The 22,073-nt window shown below is 40.0% G+C and overlaps 1 protein-coding gene across 11 annotated transcripts in view; it reads right to left on the minus strand.

Moving 5' to 3' along the window:
• Positions 1 to 22,073, minus strand: part of ptprt (protein tyrosine phosphatase receptor type T) — a 612,567-nt gene that overhangs the window by 131,488 nt on the left and 459,006 nt on the right. For 3 of the 11 annotated variants that reach the window (XM_039734417.1, XM_039734413.1, XM_039734408.1), the window contains one exon: positions 12,028 to 12,057. The exons of 7 other annotated variants lie outside the window; for them this stretch is intronic. In XM_039734417.1, the coding sequence (XP_039590351.1) occupies positions 12,028 to 12,057 (30 nt within the window). The remainder of the gene's footprint in view (positions 1 to 12,027; positions 12,058 to 22,073) is intronic. One more of the 11 variants, XM_039734409.1, reaches the window with a different exon arrangement.

The following is a 22,073-nucleotide window of genomic DNA, read 5'->3' on the forward strand; positions in this document are numbered from 1 at the left end:
CTTGAATGTCATGATTATAACTTAAAACTTGACTTGGCTTACTTGAGACTTGCATATGTTGGACTTTGTTCCATTTGTGCTTCCTGCTACTGCCAATTGTATGGAGAATGCAATCGGACACAAACAGCTCATGTTAGCATTGGTAATGAGTTTTACATTTCCCTTTGATCGAAGGACTAATGCTTTTGTACATGGATGCCACATGGAAAATGGCATTACCTGATGACACCGCCATCAAAGGTGCGATCACAAAAAATGAGGAGACAGCTTGCTGAGTTACTATTTTTCTCTCAGGGAACATCAAACAACCAAGTAATTACTACTATAGGAACATTTCAACTTAACCATTAATGACACCAAACAAAATTAACTGAACACTTAGTTAAAAAATAACCTATTTAACTGAAATAGGAGGAAAACACCAAATACTGCAAATACTACTAAAATAAAGAAAGTAGCAGAAAAGGAAAATAAACTTATAAATAAGCCAGTTAACTCAGCCTGGCTGAAATATAGCAGATGTTTTCTGACTAAGATTGTCTGTTATATTGTTCTTTATTTGTGTGTGAGGAAACGGCTCAGAATGTAGTCATTTAAAAGCACTTTTATTTCTTTTTATGCATCGTCCTTATAATAAAAGGAAAAAAGGCACTTGTTTACTTACCGCAGGGCCATTGGGTGGAAGTGCAAGATGGTGTGGAAAAGAAAGACGGACGTGATGCGGGGGGTGGTGGGAACGGCGGAATGTAGGCAACCTAGGAGCGCGTCCGACACAATCGCCAGAGATATTGGGTAAACTTGGCGCATGACCAGGGAGAGGGAGAGGAAGGCGTGCAAGGCCAGGTTTATACATTAATGCAACGTGACGTGTGGTCCAGCAGACGCTACTGCTATGCAAGCATTGTACTGTTTATACTTGTGCGTGTACTTTACGTAAATCTAGAAGATTCCACCAGGTAGCTGTGTGAGATATTATCATGGTGAGAAAACGTTCGGCTTCTCTGTGTTGTGAATTGCCTGAAATATCCGTCATATTGCAAGGACACCTTGCTGCAATATCCCAGAAAAGGATGCTTAATGATTTAGTCATCAATTCAGGGATTCACCCATTCATGTTAGAAAAAAACAATCCCTGGACGGGGCATCAGCTCATCGCAAGGTGAACACAAGCACACACATACACTAGCATTATTTTAGTGTCGCCAAATCCCCAAAACTTCATGCCTTTGGAAGGAAACTGGAGCAACCAGTGGAAACCCACCAGGAACACATGCAAACTTCAGACAGGGAACACCAGGCATGCAACTCCCTGTGAGACAGCAGCGCTACCACTCTGCCACTGTGCCGCCACAATATGTGTAATTATTATCAGTATTTATTATTTAAATAAAGTTAACGACCTATCTGTAAAACGTAATATACATACTTTAATGCATTTCATTATGAAAATTATATCAAGTTTAAATCTAAGGATTCTGTACAGAGAGCTGGAATATCATAAATGTAATGTGTTCTGAGTGGCGATTGCTGATGTCAGTTCAGGAGGACGCAGCGATTAACAACTGGGTGGGTTTTAAGATGACGTTTACAACGGCCTACTTTAACGATGAACTATGAGGTTAAAGTGGACTTTTCCACTTTAATCACAAAATACACCTTTTTACTGTGTCTCCAATATTTTTCTCTGTGGCTCAGATACAGCGCTGTACATTATGTTGCTGTTGTGAAAGTGCAAAAAAAAAAAAGATGGCACAGAAGATGGTATTTGAGACCTTTAAAATGTATTGTGTCATTACGTTGAAGAATATGCCATGCTTGAATATAAAACCACCACAAATTAATTTTGCTTCACCACATCAAACCATTCATCAAACATCGAAGCAGGCACATCGATCCTGTAGGATCGTCCAAGCGGCTTTCTGTCACATGTTGATAGTAAACTGAGACTCTGACAACACATTCCAACTTTTATCACATTGTGCCCCCCCGCCCGACTTTTTGCTGGTACTGCAAGTCACGCACGCGTCGCATTAATTTCTGAGGACCTGCTCAGAGGATGCGTCAAATGAACGCTGGGAACATGTGGCAGCCATGATGCGTGAAGTATAAACGGGATGAAAGCCGGCCTGTTCGCCAGAAAACAGAGTCAGTTTAGTTTTGACCAGGAGAAGAGTGACAGGAGAGAAATGAAGGAAGCTGCAGGGTGATGTACAAGCAGGGAATAGACTGGCATTCCCATTTGTCAAGGAGAGTTGGCTTTAACCCCAAATTTGTGGATAGGGGGAGAGTCTTTTGACTGAAGAGCTGACTCTGTAGAGCTTATTGAAGAGGGGGGGTTGATCCTTTTTGATTTTGGAAGTCTTTATTTATTTATTTTTTTTGCAATGTGGTGAATGCAACTTTTTTTTTTGTTTGTTTTTCATTTTAATTCATCATTGAAGTGTTTATGTGCCTTTTTGTTTTTATAATTTCTCTATAGACTTTTTATCTTCAATAAATCCACCTTTTTATTTGTTACGTCAGCTGTGTCTGCCTCACTTATTATCCCCATTGACTCTTAGTCCTGATACCTTATGTCCCCAAGTTCCTACTAAAGGCTACGATGGGGATTCTGGGGTATGAAATTTTGTGATCATTATTTTTGTGGCCTAACAAAACCTGCCTGAATTTTAACTACTCTTTTGTCTCAGATGCTCAGTTTGGATTTATCTGCTGGCCCTTTATTATTTTTCCATTTGTCCTTTTTAAGATAAACTTATTTTTCAACTCTGAGCACAATAACCTATTGTTGAGAATGCTGACCAATACCTCTACTTCTTCAGATGTCCGCAGAATGCCAGAGTGCCTCTGTGCTTACCAACTTCTAGAGGTTGTAATAGAGAAGGAACTCAGCTTTATGATTTGCTGGGTCTGTGTTGAGTCTCATATTCTTGTAAGCTTGTGCTTAAAGGCGTAAGGTCTTATTTTGATGTTCACTATGATAAAGATTTGAATTGTTAAGAAAAGGCATTTTAAGTGACTTTATAGTAAAAAAAGAAGTTAGCCTTCGTATAAGAAAAATAGTCCTCTTTTAAAGTGTGCTGGTTGCTCTATTGTTATACTCAGGCTAAGTTTCTAATTGGCGAACATTTGGTCATGCAAAGGGTTCAGCACAAAGCTGCAATGCATGCCAAGCACAGTGTAGTTTTAAAACCCCTAAAAAGTCACATAATCCTAAATTAGCAGGACTGTCAATCAGCCTAGTCGACCGGGTTAATTGAGACCATTCAATTTTTTGCCACGTCCTGTTAGCAAATGGATGTAGCCAATCATGTTAAAGGTTTTCTGATTATGTAGCGATTTCCTTGGAATTGTAATCTGATCAATGAAGTGCATGAACACAGTGCAGTGACAACTCTTTCTTTGTCAGACTTGTTAATAAGGTGCTTGTGCTCCTGTAAGGCTTACCTCTTGCAAGACTGAGATAATAAAGAATGATTGATGCTTTCTCCCGCCTGTGCCTTATTGCCTGAACAGGGCACCCTATGGGCAGGTGTGGGTACATTTTCTTCCACAAGTTGCACAATGGAGTCACTACTAACCAGCTGCATTGCATCCTATTATAACATCGGAACAGCTCTGGACTGTTAAGCACTGCATTGGGATGTGAAGACTTGGTTATTAGTACACGTTTATACAGGCCTACAAGGCCTAGAAAGGGCCACAATATTACTACAGACCTCAGCCATCCTTCACACTTAACTTTTGTTACCCCCTTTTTTCTAGCAAATGGTTCAGGAGTGTCAGCATTTACACTGCTTCATTCAGAGAGAAGTCATAGGGCTGCTCAACCACCATGTATACTGAAGACTGCACATTTCTTGTAAGTCATCTGATGATTTATTTAAAGTACATTGTATTTATTGCCTTTTCTGGTTTAACATAAGTATGATACTATAGTTTGATAGTCTGGCTGAGACAAGCAAATGAGAATTTTATTGTATAACATACACATGACAATACATTTAAAGCTTTGTGGACTATTAGATTCCTGGCTAGATATGCCACAGGAGTTACTTATAAAAATCTGCATTCACAAAGTCTTTCACTGACATACCCGACATGTAGGCCCATTCTGAACCAATACACTGTTTCTTTGCTCTGGTTTTCCAGCCATTTCCCATTTACATGTTATCAGTTGTGTAAGCAGGTTTACTGTCTGTAGCTTTTGTTTTCTCAAATAATATTCTCATTCCATTCCATACATTCATTCATTACCAGATCCCTCCCTTCATTCTGTCTCTTGTAGTCGTCTGCCGCATTTCTCATTTTACTTTTGTTGCACCAAACCCATAAATAAATCCATCTATCTGCCCTTATTTAGTTCAGGTAATAGGATCGGTGGGGGCAAAGTCTGTCCCACCAGAATTGGGCACGAAGTAGGAACCACCCTTAGACACTATGCCAGTGTCACTTTATATATATATATATATATATATATATATATATATATATATATATATATATATATATATATATATATATATATATATATATATATATATATATATATATATATAAAAAAGCCAAATACCACTGACTCACTCATCACAAAATCTCCCGAACCATGAGGACTTGGGACTTGAAATTTGGAATGTAGGTTACCCTTGGCCCATAGGTGCTTGCTAAGAAACAGTTTTAAAAATTTTGTGGTCCAAGCACAAAATTTCCTATAGCTTCTTACTTAACGGATTTAGATCAGGATTTTTTGTATCATTTGCTTGAACATTCCATTGATTTTGCGACTTTCTCATCGCGCTAAGTATCATAGTTCACTCGTGGTACTGATTTATTAGTGCAAATCCGCGAGAGACTCATCGGGCTCCAGGGAGTGGGGCGCGGCCCTCCTCACTCGCATGTCTGCCTCGGGGTGTAACCTTAACTCCGCTTAGTTAGCGAACGAGAGAACTACTTAACGGATTTAGATCATTTTTTTTTTTCTATAATTTCCTTGAACATTCTGGTTGATTTTGCGACTTCTCTTATTGCTCTAAGAATCATAGTTCGCTTGCAGGAGCTGGAAGGGCCCTCCTCCACTGTCTGGTTTCACTAATACGCGGGCGAAGCCGCACAGGATGGCTAGTACAGTATATACCTAAGTGCCATGGGGGACAGACGAGCATCGCAGCTGGACAACAGAATGACTTCTGACTCAGCCAGAGGGATAGAATGGATGGACTAGCAGAAGCCAGATGCCAAGAGCAGTTCCATCCCCCATATGACAGGTGGCAGTGGTCTTCTTGAGGTATTCCAATTTGGTGACCCACAGGGGATGGATGGGAGTTAAAGTTCGGAAATCCATCCCTGTCGGCAGGAGTAGCGTTTGGAGGTGGCAAATGGGGTGACCACCCCAGGTCCACTTGTCCCATTCGAGCGGATTTGTCAAGTTATATTCTCCAGTTATATTTTGATAAAGTCTGCATGTTATCTTGCAAAAATTTAGCTGAATACTGTAATGAGAAAATCAGGTGTATGTTAACTTGTTTTTATTATACAGTCCAATACAGTAACGGCGTTTCACGTAACTGGCCCCGCAAGTGGTTAGTCAGCCCTAAGGCCGCCTCTGCCTGTTGGGGTCCCAAGGTGTCCTCAGATTGTACTGATAGAAGAGGATGTCACTGGTTCCCAAATAACTGAGAAGTGCTTCCAATAGGTGGCACCATGGTATCAGAAGCATTCCCAGATCCTGCTTAAAACCGGGCTCACCACCTCACCTCGAAGAGACCGAGTCACCGAGTGTATTGTCTAAGATACTGTGTGTAATAAAAAAAAGTCCTTTACTTGAACCCGGGACCGTGTTGGGCATTACTTAGTCTGTGTTTTTGGGGCTAAGTGGCAGCCCCTCTTGGTTACAATATTTATGTAGTTATTTAGATTATTTAACTCTAGAAGTGATTACACATCAAGTTGTTTAGTATGGTGTATCACTAAAATGTGAAAAAATTCAACCAGGGCGAAAACTCAAATTTGACCACAAACTTGCCGGATCCCACCTGGAGGCCCCGGAATGACACTCGCTGAGGAATAGGCAGAAGATCCAGCAGGCATACATTTCTAGTGATTGCACATATAATTAAACTACGCACTGTGCAGACGGGAATACTAAAGATGACTGTTTTGCATACAGTGTTATTACTTTATTATACATGCACTGTAATTTTACAGAGAAACACAGTTATTGTATAATTACGTGCTGTTACATGCTAATCAGCATCATGCAAAAACCAGTGTTTTTGCCAAATGAATTCATGACTGAGATGTGTTTGTTGGCCGAATGAATGCCAATTAACAATTTTTCATGTTTTTAGTATTCAGGACATTAATTCTTGATTTTCCGCACAGCATAAGCAGGCTTTTAAATGGGTTTAATAGAGCAGCATTGATTAAGGTTAGATTCATTCGTTCATTTACCTGGCTACCTATTAATTATTCATTCATGTAATGAATAGTTTAATGGTTAATTAATTAATCTAATAAATATTTAAGTTTGCATTTATTCTCTCATTTGAATGAGTATGTTAACTCTTTATGTTTTGTTATCCTTTGACTTGTTCTTTCCTTATTAATTTCTTGATTTTCTTTGTCATTATGTCATCCATACATTTCTTACCTGATTATACATTTTGGAGTACTGAGAAGCTTGACAGCTTTTGGGACAAAGTGGAAACCAACTCCCTGGAAGGGTCCCAGTCTACCTCTGGGCAAGCACAATCATTTAAGTTGACCAGTTAATTTAATTGGCCTAAACGTTGAATGTGGAAAGAAAGTGGGAAGAGAAAAACGCGTTTTGACTCCGGGAGAATGGGCCAGCTCCTTACAAACAGTGATCAGGACAGAATTTGGAGCAGTTAGGGAGCAGCACCACTGCATAGGGGGTTGTATTTCATGTAAAGTTTGTATTTTACTTTTTGGATCAAATATTGACCATTAAAAGGCGAGAGGGAGCAAAATCATATTCTGGCAGTATTGGGTGCAATGTAAAAAAATAACACTTTAAAAGGAAAATATGTCTTCAACATGGCTCTCACTCACATGCTTTATTCACACATATTCATAAATTCCAGCGAGATAACCACTTATTCATTATATTCATCTCTTTCACTTTAATTTGCTTTTACTAAAATATGAATGTCTGTCCAAGTACTGTTTTATTCACAAACTCTATTATTTCTAAATCTATCCTAAATTCATATATACTAGCCAACCTGCGGCGTACCATACACCGCATAATCAGGCCGTTTTTTTTAATAATTTTTAAGCACAGGGAGAAAATTAACATTTAAAAAATCGGTAATGTAATAAATCAGCAAGAAAAGCAACATTGTAACAATGCACGGAATGAACCAACGCACAATCGTCCGTGCGGCGCTCAGGCACGGAGGGTGGAATGGGAGGAGAGGAGAAGGACGTCCACTCCGCTCCCTCCATCATGCTAGTCTGCTGATTTCTCGTTTAGTATGCACTGCCTGCTCATGTGCCCACCTCCAACTCGTCACTCGAGTCGCTGTCGTCTTTGTACAGTCCAGATGCACCTGTGACTCACGTAGACTTTTCATTGCTCTGTGCGGTTTTGGCTGCCTTTCTATATATAATCAACCAAGACACCCGACCACGGTAGTAGCGAGGTGGGAGGGGGGTGTGTACAAGGTGCAGGAGCCATGTTTGTCGCGGATGCGAATTGCTATATGTAGCGTGTAAAACAGTTTGCTATGGTGCACGCAGTCATGCATCGTAATCGAAAACTCGTTTTTTAAAGACTGCTCACTTCATTGTGTTTTAACCTCAGTTGTAAAGGAATGTTTTAAGGATCCCATGGGATACCCCTCGCAAAGTTTTACACGCTGCATATGGCGATTCACCTCAGCGAGAAACATGCCTCTGTGAGCACCTGGGTCGGAGCTGCATGTGACCTCTACAACAGACGAATATAAATGATGCCGGTTTTTGTGTGTCGTCGCGTCCAAGTTGGTGGGCGTGGCTCTATGAGTTGTCGTCGTATCCAATGGTCTTGGAGTTGGTGGGCGTGGCTCCTTCCTGCGTGCACCATAGGTGTCTCACTTGTCGGCGGCTTAGTGAATCCACACCCCTTCCGGCGTGCTTTCCATGGTTGTTTTACCTTTGTGAATTATATATATATAGATTATCAAACCCAGTTAATTAGCACTACTGTACATATTGAGCATATCTTGGTATATTCAGGCGCAAAGAAGAAACCAGCACTGGCACTGGACTGAATGCCACTAACTTTTCCATTTACTGAAGTATTTGTCTATTTATTTGTATAGTCTGACTGTCATTCATTCTTTCATTCATTCAGCATTTCAGATTCCATCCTGTTTATCCAGTTCATGATGTGACAGCATCAAATTCAAGGCTGGACCCAACCCTGAATGGAACAGTCCTACTCTATCAGCTGTATACCGTATTTACGCGTGTACCACGCACACATTTTTTCCCGAAAATTAGCATTAGAAAATCAGGTGTGCGTCATACACAAGGAAATGTAATTCTGTAATGTTTACTTCTTCTACTTGGGCTCGCTCACTCTCTCTCTTGCTCGCTTGTTTGCTCACTCACGCTTTCTCTCAATCTCTAAACACTTCTTATACAATCACAACGCACGTCATACACGGGGCAAAACTTTTTTCACGATTTTCTTTGTAAAAATTAGGGTGCATGTCTTACACGAGGGCGTGTGGTACATTGTTTTTGTTAAAAAAAAGTTTTGTTATACCACACTGCTGACTTGAACATCACATAAAGGGATCATTTTCCTGCAGATCATCTAATGTGGTCTACCTAAATCTCTGCATGAAATGTCCTGACACTGCACTCTATGTGGGAGAAACTGGACAATCACTCTGCCAGAGAATGAATTTACAAAGACTCCACATTAAATGTGGCAACACTGATGTTCCTGTAGCGGCCCACTTCAACAGCCATGGATACTGTGAGAGGGACTTTAAAGTCACAGTGCTTATGGGCAACTTCAAAACACAGCAAGAGAGAAAAGAATGGGAAGTTAAACTCACGTTAAAATTGAATACATTACAACATGGCTTGAATAAAGACAAGAGTTTTATGACGAGATATGATGACTGTTTGCATCTCTCAGGCTGACACAGATAACTTGCCTACAGACCCATATTGTTTTGAAAAACTCGTCACAGACTTCAAAGGACTTTGTTGGACAGTTATCTTATCCAAAGATCTCGACCATACATTGTTCTCCTCTCTCTTGTTAAATTAATCTTAGCCTGAAGGAATCTATTAATTTTTTACATTTAAGATTTTTCATTCAAAGATTTACCAATGTTGTTTCTTGTCCTAGTGTGTGGATATAAACACAGGGAACTCCAGTTTCTGTATTACATCTTGACTGAAGAAGGGGCCTGAGTTGCCTCGAAAGCTTGCATATTGTAATCTTTTTAGTTATCCAATAAAAGGTGTCATTTAGCTTGGCTTTTCTTTAAATTCTTTTGTAATCTTAATTTCATTCATTCTTTCAGCTCATTTTGACTCATTCACCTATTTACTGCATGTACTGTACTCTTTCTTTTCTAGCTTACTGTATTTTCTCCTGAATTCATGTCCTTTTTCCAGTAATAATTAATTCATTTCTGTGAAGTGACTAGATGGCTACTGTATTCATTTCTCACTTCCATTATTCACCTTTTTTTTTTTTTTTTTTGCTGCTTACTCATTCATTCAGTAATTCAGTTCCTCTTTTCAAGTACGTTATGTGGTATGGTGCCACGCACAGCGCATGGGAGGCAACTTAAGGGCTCAGGTGATGGCAATTACCCACTGAAACCAGAGTTGGCACCGAGGACTAATGCCATCTCTCTTCCTCCTCCTCTGGCAAAACGGCCACTCCACTGCTGATGTCACTTCTGTTTTCCACCCTCTTGGACTTGCCCTTTCCTGCCAAGTCACCACATAACCCAGAACTGGCCATGTTGGATTCAGTCTGAAAAGATACATTCAAAACTTCTTTCATATATCTTTGTGTTTTTGATTCTTGCAGTTATAGCAGGGACACCAAGGTGGTGCCCCAACTCTAAAATGTTGTTGGGTCTCCTCTTTACGGGAGGTAAGAGCAATTTATTCATTCATTTCCTTGACTAATGCTGAATTCAGTTATTTATGTACTTGTTTTTTGCTCATCTACATGCTTATTTATTTATTTATCTCTTCGGTCGCTTGTTGTTTGATAATTTGCATATTTCACTTTAATGCAGTCGCATATTCAAAATTTGTTCGCTTTGCTCATCAAGTCTTTAATTACTTTTCTTTCCTTCTTATTCACTTTCTGTGGTGTCCCAGAAGTGCAAGCGATGGCAAATTAAATGAGGAGGCACATTAAGAAGTGGTTTGCGTAGGTCGAGATTTTTAATTAACAGCATGAGAAAAAAATATTGATCCTCCCACCCATCAACGTTTAGAACTTGCTTTTGATTTTCAGAGGTTGTGATGGCAGTACTAGACACAATGCAAGATTCAAAACTGGACACCCGTCCATCACATGGTAGGCTTGTTGGTGTCCCTTCCATTTACAGTCAGTCAACCTAATGTGTAAGTCCTTGGGACACAAGTGGAAACTCAACTGCCAAGAAAAATTGGAAGTCAAGGAGAACATTCAAAATGCTGATAGATCATGAAAGGTTGGGGCCTTGTCACTGAGACCAAGTCAGTGGAGTTTAGAGTTTCAGCACCAGACTTCCAGCCACCTGCAACTTTATGCATTTGACAAATAAGAGTAGGCAAAGAGGACACCATTGGGTGGCAAATAAACAAAGAGTTGCCAAGAGTTAAATTTAGTCAGGACAACATAAGGGCACAGGGGGTGCAGCTGCTGCCTCATGAATTCAGCACCTGGCCACTCATCCACTAAAGATCTGTGTATTTAGTAGCTGGTACTTCCATATTGGCGTACATGAGATTAACAGGGGTCTTGTATGTGTAAGCGGACGCTGCAATGAACTCACCACCTTCTACCAGGTGCTGCCTAACAGTTCCATTAACTCTTTGAGGGCTGAATATTTTTTCCAAAAGAAATGCTAACAAAGCAGTGGTTTCACACATAAATCAACTTCAAATATGTGTTGCTGCGTGGTATGGCTGCTGTCGGCGTCTGTTTGTCTTCTCTGGCAGCTGCTCGGGGGCAGCTTGACAGCCAGAAGGAATACCGTGGCAGTCCGGCTGCCTGGCTGTCTTCATGTGGTGGTGGTGATTGTGGTGGCAGTCGCAGTGAGATGCAATCTGATTCATACCTCTTGTCATTGTAAGTGCCGGTATCCTCCTAGGCGAACGTTGTCGTAGGCATATAAGCTACGTGAACTTATTCAGCACTACGAGCAGCTGATGCTGGCACCTCACTTTTGTTTTCAATCTCTGTCTCCAGACCACCTGCATCAAAATCAGAGTCCGATTCAGCGATAACACACAAAATGTCACCCGTGGAGTATTTTGCTTTGGTCTCTCGCCAGACGTCGATGCCATTTTAGAGGTTGTTTGCTCTTAGCTACTCATTCACGTGAAGGAAATCAAAGTCAGATCAAGCAAGCTAGCTTTCCTTCTAGCAAAGAGAGTGAAACAGCGGATTACCATCCTCTACCCCTGAATTTCGACAAAAGTCGACATCCGCCCTGAAAGAGTTTACCAAATGTGACTGTGCTGTATGCATGTACTGTAAAATGCACTCAAAAAATATATGTTTGTTGAACAGCACAAGTTGTCTCACCAGGTAGTAAATTGCTCTGTTCCACATTCTTCTATTTTCAATTTCCCCACCCAACCCAGCAATGCTGCACATATACAGGCCTCTTACCGCAGGAGACTCCATCTATAGAGGCCTGCCAAGGACCTCTGGGAATACACCCCTAGCGTGAGGAGTGCATCAGATTTGACATCCATATGCCCAATAATGCAAGAAACAAGGAAGAATGAGCTGATTAGCACAAATAGTGTCTACTAATGTCTACTTACAGATAGTAAGAGTAGGAATGAGCATTTCTTCTGAACCATCAAGAGTTGCCAATGGGATAAATTGAGCCAGAAAGAAAAGGACAAACAGATTTATTAGTTACCATTCAACCAAATGGCTCCAGAGCACATGGATTTGCTCATCATACAGAGACAGCTTAGTTTCCCTTTACCAAAGCAGCCACTGGCACCCTACTGGGCCCATGTGCCCTGCCTCAGTCAACATGCATGGCTTCTCATCTCATTTGCGCTTCCCATTTTTAGGTGAGACAGTGATAGCGGGGAGAGACACAATAGCAACAAGGTAGGGCGAGTGCTCAGCTGCCCTGCAAATCCCATTTAGATCACCAGAATTACCTGTTGCTTTCCTGGCCACCAACATGCAGACACCTACTGTCCATTCATCCAGCGTAAAGGTGATGATTTATCTGCTGTGTCTTAAGAACTTTGAACAAAGGGGACAGTTGTGAGGGGAGTACATGGGTATATAAGACAAGCAGGAATCTTTGATTTAAATGTCATAATCTGAAACATCTGAAGCATTATGGGGAAACTTATGACACAACCGTTCTGCAGCCTTGTCATATTGAATGCCAAATGTTTAAAAAAATAAATCAATAAGGAGGTGCAATAAAGTGGGTTTGAATGAAAGGGGAAATGTTCAGTATGGTTAAGATTAAGAAGAAGGCACTCATGAGCGAATCTAAAAGTCTAGGTGTCAAGGTTGGAGTTAAGGAGAAGGAATGGTCCAAGGGGACATGTAAAAATACTCGCTGATTTAAGATGCTTGAATAAAGTGATCTTCAGTAACAAGATGTCAGTAGATTTGGAATTGGTAGACAAGACAGCAGTTGACAGCTGCAGGGAACGTATGGGATGGTCTGGGATGTTACAACACACCTGGCTTACAAAGAGTAAGTAAGTAATAAACACTTTCTCCCAATTTACTGGTAAATTTGTACGTCGGTATTTTCCATAGATGTCTCCGCAGTATTCAAAATAAACAAATAACTATATTTTTAAAAAATGCATCAAGTCCCCTGTTCTCTTACTATGTGCATTTTTGTTCATTCTATTGTGAAACACTATGAAATGTGTCTGGCTCTAGTGTATACACCAAATATATTAGCCCCGTGTGAATATGGATGTGTGCCCCACAGTGTGCTGGCATCCTGTCAAGGTCTGTGTTCTGTCTTGTGCCCAGTGTTGCCAGGCTTTAACCCACAAAACATTAAGTGGATCTGTAAACGTATGTATGCATTTATGTATACACCAATGAAAATACTTCATCAAAACTATCAAGTGTGTGCTTTAATCCCTTCTGGAATATGTGAAGCTTGGCAGTTTGAGTGAGTATATAATTGGCATGACACCAAATCTCCATCATGCTGTATGATTTGCCCTAAGCAGCAGCACTCAAATCAACTCAAATTCCATACCTCAAGACTGGATCTCTTACAAATGGAAGTAACTGTTGACATATGCTTGGTGGCATTTCAGATTTAAATTATGCTTTTATTTAGTTGGGATTAATGAAAACAGTAATGTAAGACATACTAGACTGTTGCTGTGCATTACGGCACAGACAGTACCTCGATACTTTAAAACATAAAGAAGTCTGTTTCACTTCTCACATTATTATCGTAGGGCAGCTCTTTCTTAATGTTAAATGTTTCTCTGGTGAACGGTTACCTCATACAGCATGTACTGGTAAAATAAATGTACAGGTTGGTATTGTACAGACGTTTACTAGCAAAGAATGTTTTAATGACTTAATAAAATAAGGAGAGCGGGTAGTCTTGAGGACCAAGCAGATCAATTCCTGTGTAATGTTCGTATGGTCTCCCAGTATTTATGTAGGTCCTCATAAAGTTATGGGAGGAGTTGTGGCTCTGAAGCTAGGGATCTGTGCTGGAAATCGGAAGTTTGCCGGTTTGAATCCCGTAAAACGCCAAAAGTGACTCTACTTCGTTGGGCCAGTGAGCAAGGCCCTTAACCTGCAATTGCTCTATCCTGGGGATTGGTGGCAGAATTGGCACTCCAGCCACCATAAAAGACCTCACACTGGTTATTCCGTCTGAACTAGTGTGGTTCTGAGGTGACACCCATTGCATGGCTGCACTCGGGTCCTAATCTAGGATCCTGAGTTGGTTCGCCTTATGGTGGGTGAGGCAATGTGCTGTATCAACATGGGCTCCTAACCTCTCCTCTCTCTCGATGAAGATGAAAGTTAGGTTGGTTAGTGGCTCGGTGTTGTCCCTGTGTGAGCGGATGTTGATGTGCAAGTGAATGTGACCTGCAATGTCCTGGCACCTTACCCAGGCTAGATTCTGGCCTTGCTGTCAAGATTCTGAGACCCTTTGATGGTGAAATCAAGAAAATGGATGGATTACACAAATCTGCATGATTATTTCTTTAGAGGGGAGTTTTTGTGGAAACATAAAACAAGTAAAATATGTGTACGTGTTACACAGACAATGTCCAATGCTCCTGGTATAAGGTTAACCATATACTCTTTAACATTTTTTTACTCATTTAGATGGGAATGGAACTAAATGATACCATAAGATATCAAATTTAGGGTGGCAGAAGGGGCATAACTCTATTTGGGCAGCAGGGGTACAAGACAGAAACTAATTGGGTGTGCAGGTTACATTAACCAGTATTGCAAAATTTATGGAATATTGTGTTACACACAATAAGTGTAATTGTTTTCACCATGCTTATTGTATTGTGTTTTTTAAAATAATAAAGAGGAAATGAGAATGAAAACAATAAATTAAAATAATTTTTTTGACTTTTAAACATGTGGAAATTTGTGTTTCATCAACAAAAAAGCAACAAGTAAATGGTAAGAAGGCAGATGGTGCAGATGACAACAAACTAAATACAAGTAAGGCTGACCTGTATGTAAACTCTGAAATTGGAAGTCCTCATTAATTCCACTTCCAGCCCAGTTTCACTGTTTTACGTATCGAGTTCAGAATTCTGCACATAATAAAGCATGAGCAACGATGAAGAACTGAAGAAAGTGTATTAAATGTTTGGTTTTATTTACTCAGAACAGTTTGTTCTAAAGAGGAATCTGGTACGGTGGTACAACTGTCTGCACAAGGGGATAGAGTTTAAATCCTCTCTCTATATATAAAATCCAATGTCTGTCTGTTTTACAGTCTGCTTTTCACAAGAGAACTACTTAATGGATTTAGATCGGGTTTTCCTTCCTGTTGATTTTGCGACTTCTCTCATCTTGCTAAGAATCATAGTTCACTTGTGGTAGCGATTAATTAGCACTAAATCAAGTGAGATGTAGCGGGCCAAGGAGAGGGCTCCTCAGTCACACTCCTAGTGAAGGAAAGAACTACTTCACGGATTTAGATTGGGGTTTTTTTTCTAAAATTTGCTTGAACATTCTGGTTGATATTGCCACTACTCTCATTGTGCTAAGAATCATAGTTCACTTGCAGGAGCGATATATTCGCACTAATGCAAGACAGATTCTGTGGGCCGAGGGGAGGGGGAAGCATGACGTCAGGAGTAGGGAGCTGGGCAGGCCCCTCCTCACGGGCAAAGCCGCTGGGCACGACTAAAAGTTCATATGGCATATACTCATTGACCCAAGAATCCCAGCCTGGTCAGTCCATGTACTTTTTGGTATGTGAAATTTCATTTTAGAAGCTTAAATGAAAATTAAAGGAATTTTCAGATTTAGATTTTTGATTTAAGAATAAAATGAGGGAAAATAAGGTATTTTTTTAATTCTATGTTAACAAATAGCAGTCATAAACTTAAAATTACACATTTTTCTGGATTTATTTGGGATTCAAATAATGAAAGTGTAATAGCTCAAAACAACAAAACAGATGCATTTTCATTGTCTGAAACCGGAAGTACTTCTACTTTTGCGCGATTTTTGACGACACGTGCGAACAGTCCTCCTCAGAACACATCGATCAACGGCCTTGAAGTTACACTGGCATCAGCAAAGTATGGACCATTGCGTTGTTTTTCAGAACATAAAAGAGTGACACTCCGGGTCGAGGACATGATTGCAGAAAAACTGAGTCGCATCTTTCAGGTAAAAATACAAGCTTTGCAAACTTTGCTTTATTGATGTAGCAGTTCTTTTATGAACATTATTGTTGTTGCTTACTGAGAAATGAAGGGCGTTTTCTCATTCTCGTTTCTTGCATTTTTCTTTTCTGATGTGCGAAAGAGCAAAGGGAGAAAAGTATTTGTTTTGCGTTTTTCATTTTTCCCTTTTAAGTTGAAAATCAAATAAGTGTCTCTTTTTCTTTTTTAAATGCTATTTTCTGAAACGAAATTTCAAATACCAAAAAGTACACGGACCCTGGTCACTCTCCATTTGGAGTTCTCCCCAGGTGTGTCTGTGTCTGTGTGTTTTCCAAGTACTCTGGCGTCCTTCTCTTATCCCAAAGATGCGGATTGATGGGTACATCTAAACTGGCTGATAAGAGTGTGTTTGATTGTGCCTTGTGGTGCACTGGCATCCTGTCTAGGTTTGATTATTGTCTAAATCTTTGTAATATCAGGATAGGCTCCAGCACCCCATGAACTTAAATTGACAGCAAATGTATATTTATTGATGCATGATAATATTGAGTTTATCAAAGTGTATCAAAAATGGTTTTCTATAAAGCGGCTGAAATTTTGAAACTTGATCTCACTAACTCTTTTATTGAACCCAATTTTTATAATTGTATGCGGTGGGTTGGCACCCTGCTCAGGTGTTTCTGTATTGGCTGGGATTGGCTCCAGCAGACCCCCGTGACCCTGTGTTCGGATTCAGAGGGTTGGAAAATGGATGGTTGGATTTTTATCATTATAGGATCATAGAATACAATAGCAAAATTATTTTTTTTTCTATCTCTACCAGGTATCAAAACTTTCATGACTTGAATTCAAACCAGTATATCTTCAATTCTGAGATTTTTAACACAGGTTTTACATTTTTCCCTATAGTGCGCACCAGGGAAACAGGATCATTACCTTGAACCGCTACAATCAAAAGACTTGAAAAGATTTGAAGGGGGGTGGCAAAAAAAATTATTAAACTGGCTTGGAAATAATATTAATATATTTTTTTTGTTGTTATCATATATATATATATAAACGTCTACGCATGGAAGTGTGTGTGTTTGTCTGTCTGACCCAGAAGCGTGAGGCTACTACACCATGAAGCTCAGACAGCCGGCAGGGCCGGGCCCAAGTTAACAAGTTGGAGGAAGAAAGCGACTCTGTTAACAAATGAAAACTGCCAAGAAAAGAGAGAAACGCTTACACAAGCCAGACAAGCACATCAGCAAAACAATATTCTTTTTATTTTTCCTCCTGCCGCTAATACACAAGGTGAGCACGTCAGCAAAATGAAACATCAGAAGAAAGACGAAGTCGCTTAACCGCTAATACACAAGCGAGGCGAGCATGTCAGCAAAACGAATCCTCCTAGGAGAGAGATGCCAAGAATAGTTCCATTCAATTACGTGACATCTCTATATTTCAATTTTTTTTCTGACAATTTCAATAGTTTCTCAGACAGCTAGTATCCTATAATGTACTTACTAAAAAAAGTAAAATTTTAAAATTGTAATTTATTTATATTACATACTTTTCTGCATATTTTTTTAAATCATAGCTAGTGCTTAAGTCAGAATTTTCTTTCTTTTTTTTTTCTTTTCAATTTATGGAGAGCTGAGATAATTCCCATTTATTTTGCATGAAGCTGATGATGATTCGTTTATAGCATTTTACTAGAAAGACTGCGTACTTAATGACTGCTCCAGAGATCTGCAATAAATTACATCTGCCCAGCAGAGACCTCCCTGCAAGCTGCTGCGTAGCAACGTGAAAGTATAACAAAAGAGACCTCCGAGGGGGGCTAAACAGCATAACTAACCTGTCATCCTTGTGTAGGTTGGCACCCCCAAAACCCATAATTTGAGTGCAGACCCTCAAGCGATTGCTTTAACGCCAGGAAACGGCCCTGAGTCCACAAATGGTCTTGAAGGCCTGAGTATCATACATTAGGGAACTCACTGAAATTTGGTGGCTTATTCTCATTTTGTCATATTTTTTTGTGGCTTCTTAAGGTGTTCAATTACAAGGAGAATTTTAAACAGCAAATAGCCATTTACTGGAGGACACCATACATAGTGCCGTATACTGCTAGAATTTAAAAGAGACTTCTTCTAAAAAACTTTGATGGACTGGTGGCTGCCCAGTCCAGCAATCGTTTCTACTTTTCATCCACTGTTTCCTGAGCTTTGTGAGAATGTTATGTTTCTTCTGAAGAAAGTGACAAATGACAGCTAACAAATGTAACTCCACTGAAAGACTAATAAATGGTAAGAACGTACAGAGTAAAAGAGTCCAGAAGCTGGGTTTCTAATTTGCCGAAGTGAGACAAAGCTGCAATTTAAATGTGGAGTTTGGAAGTGTGCAGTAGTATAACTTTGGAACTCCTGTGCCTTCTCAGTTGCTCTGAAGCACACATGAACAGGTCCATTATGGAGCTGCCAAGGAGTTGAGGAGGTTGGAGTGCTCCAAACATGACTAGATTGTCTTTATCATTTCACACAGTAGCAGAAGTTCTGTCACTGGAGAAACACAGAATTATTATTTCTTCTTCTTTTTTTTTTTAACTACCAGTTCAGCCTGACATCTAAAGAACTGAGATGTGACTACATCTTACAAAAAGCCCCAGCATTATCCCATGGTGAATGTACCAACGATTCTAAGTCCAAGACTGCTGTGAATAGGCCTTTATTACCCAAATATTCCAGATTAAAATCTCGCTCACTGAGAAAAAGCATAAAAATTATCTTGTCACATTTATCTCGACAGGCTGGTAATTTACCTGTCTAATTAGAGGGTAACAAGAGACCTGCAAATGTAAGGCGGAGAACTGCCTTTCACAGGAACCCACCCACAAATTAAGATGAATACTTTAGATAATAGGATCCTACACTTTCTTAATAAACCCTTTAATATATATAGTATACTGCCTTAAAGAAATACCCAATCCAAAACATTTTTTTTTAATTTTACTTATCCCATGTACTTTGTACTGGTAGCCAAGAGAAAATTTGAACCGCCTGTTTTCATGCAGAGAAAAATGTTTGATAAATTAACAGCCAGTGGTAACCAGTGCTGTCCAGTGGCACTTGATACAAAAATATATCCATGAAAAAAAATGTACTGCATAATCCACATATCAGTTATGCAGGTACATAAACAACATGTATGCTTTTTTTCTAAATATTGTCAAATAACACCTTCTCAAATAATCTATGCATATCATAAACAGGAAACAAAAAGCATGAGAGTCACTTTAGGAATTAAAAACCAAACTCTTGACAAACAAGTGAGGCAGGAGATAAGTGAGGTGTGGATTATGCAACACAAGTAACAGGAGATTTCTTTTTATTTTTTTGTATTTTTTCCATGGATTTTTTTTTTTTTATAATCATTTGCCGTTTTACTGTATTGGTCAGGCGCGTACACATGGGAGACTCTGGTGATAGCAATTGACTGTCGAACCAGAAGTCAGCACTGCGGTCTAATGCGCTCTCTCTCTCTTCTTCCCTCAGTAGAACGTAAGACTGACAGCCACACTTCCGCTGACATCACGTCTGTTGTCCACCCTTCTGGATCCGCCCCTGTCCTGCCGAGTGACTATTTTTAACCCATGAACTGCCCAGTTCTCACTTCTGTTTTGAACTTGTGTCTGGAAAGATGCTACGCGAATTATCGTATTCCGCACTGTTGTGCATTTCATCAAATTATACAGGGCCACAGAAGTGGTGCTCCAACTCTTTCACTTTTTACAAATGTAATACTTGAGAAATGACTTATGGTATTATTGCTGCATTCGACTAAAAGTGACAACTTATAATTTACAATCTGCAACTCGGAAAATAGAATGAAAATGCATCCCGAACTCGGAATTCCTAGTCACAAACACAGACCTGATCTTTCTGACTTCAGGTTATGATGTCAATCCAAAATAACAACATACATCACAAACAGTGAGTACAGTTAAACTTTATAGGTTTAATTTATTTATTAGTAGAATTTACTTTAAATGAATAACCAAAAATCCATAATACTGAATATAAAGGAGGTAAACGTTAACATTACCCTAATGAGCAGTAAGAGACTAGCTGATGTTAGCTTGATACGCGATACTCAATGTTTACTTTGTTAGGTTTTTAAATTGCAGCTTCCAAGTAGACATAGTACTGTTTATTATAGTCATCTTTTTTAGGCATGACAACATTATTTCTTGCACATGTGTTTCTTCTTTGATCCAGATAATAGAACTATATATTTAGCATTTGTTCCTGAAATACCAGCTTTAATGGGCAAATCCATATTTACTTTTTTTAAACGTGAACACGCAGTGGTTGCAAATTATGCAATTGTGACTTCCGACTTACCAGCTTCCCTGATGAATGCAGCAATAAAACCGACAAAATGGACACACTAGTAACTGGTGTATGCATCGCATTTTACTCTGGGGGATAGAAAACAGTTCATCAATGAGTTGAGAAGGCGAAAAAATGGCAGACGGCTTGCTTTTGCTGTGTTTGCAGCTATTGTTGGCACTGCTGCACCAAAAAGATGCGTGGGTATGAGAAAGGAGCCAGCAGTGGTGTGACGGTGACTGTTGTTTTGCCACACTGCTGGTGCTGACCAATGGTGACAATGCTCAACCCATACGTATAGGCAAAAAAACGCACAAGGAGATTTGTTTTTATTTTGTTATTTTTTTCCACGAATATATATATATTTTTTTACATTTCCCATTTTACTGCATTGGTCACTATTGCCTTCTATAATATGATAAATGTTTTTCTCTCCGTTCTGCAGGACCAGACCATGGGGACGCCCATGTAACACCAGGCTGTTGCAGATAGATGGTCATTTCTAGAGGGTGGGATTGCCAACCAGGATCCTGGGCTCTTTTGTCGTGTGGTGGGTGCGACAACGAGCTGTACCAGTGCATGCTCCCCAGCCTGACCTTACCTGACTTGCTCAGGCAGGAAAGCCGTAGATTTAACAATTCTACTTGGGGTAAGTAACATGTACCAAAAATGTCATTTTTGGGTGTAGTATTCCTTTAAAATGGAGACAAGAGCACTTCACAATGGTGGATGTAAACTGTTCATGAGCAAAAAACTCACCTGATTAAGAGAAGATATGAGAGTGAAGGACACCGAGAAGAGAGCTGACCTACTTTGAGTCTTACTGCAGGTCAGAGTGTGGACTGAGAAGTCAAACGTTCTGCTTGGATAACAAACTGGGAATCACTGAATGAAATTAACTCCCTAATTACAGTCAAACTAGGAGACAATAAGTAACATGTCACACACTGGGAGATGGTTTATGGGCTCATATATTGTTGTTTCTCAGCCAAACCAGGAGTTGGCACTGTCATCTAATGCTTTTCTCCCCTTGTCCATCTGCAGACCAGCCGAGGAGCCCTCTGAATAAGGTCAAGTCCTGCCTCCAGATGACATCACTTCCGCCTCCCAGAACCCTCCTCCTGGTGATCTCACTTTCGGCTACGGTCCATGAATTCGCACCTCTTCCTGTCTACTCCATATAAATAGAACAGCCTCTCTAATGTTAGTCACTTGGGTTCTTTTTTTCTGTTCTTGCCAAACTTTCAGTATACAAGGTGGTCATCCCCAAATCTTTTTCTGCCTCCACCTGTTTTCTGCTACACATGGGAAAAGAAAAGGCCTGGTTTAGAGTTACACTGCGAGTCAGTGGGTTAAATGGGAGTAACTAGGAATAAACAACTGATCTAAAATTCCTGCTTGGAGTCCAGATAGGAGTCAGCGATTGAACTGTGACTCCTGATCAAAGTCACTCTGGCAGTTGTTGTTGACCAGGAAGGGGAAAAATCCCTGAACTGGATGATACTGGGGGTCAATGGGTTAAACAGAAGGTGAGAAGACCTGGTCAGAGTCACAAGGAGAGTCAGTGGGTAAGCCTGAAGGGGAATAAAATCTGATCACAGC

Source organism: Polypterus senegalus, chromosome 14, assembly GCF_016835505.1.
Source record: "Polypterus senegalus isolate Bchr_013 chromosome 14, ASM1683550v1, whole genome shotgun sequence".
NCBI lineage: Eukaryota > Metazoa > Chordata > Cladistia > Polypteriformes > Polypteridae > Polypterus > Polypterus senegalus.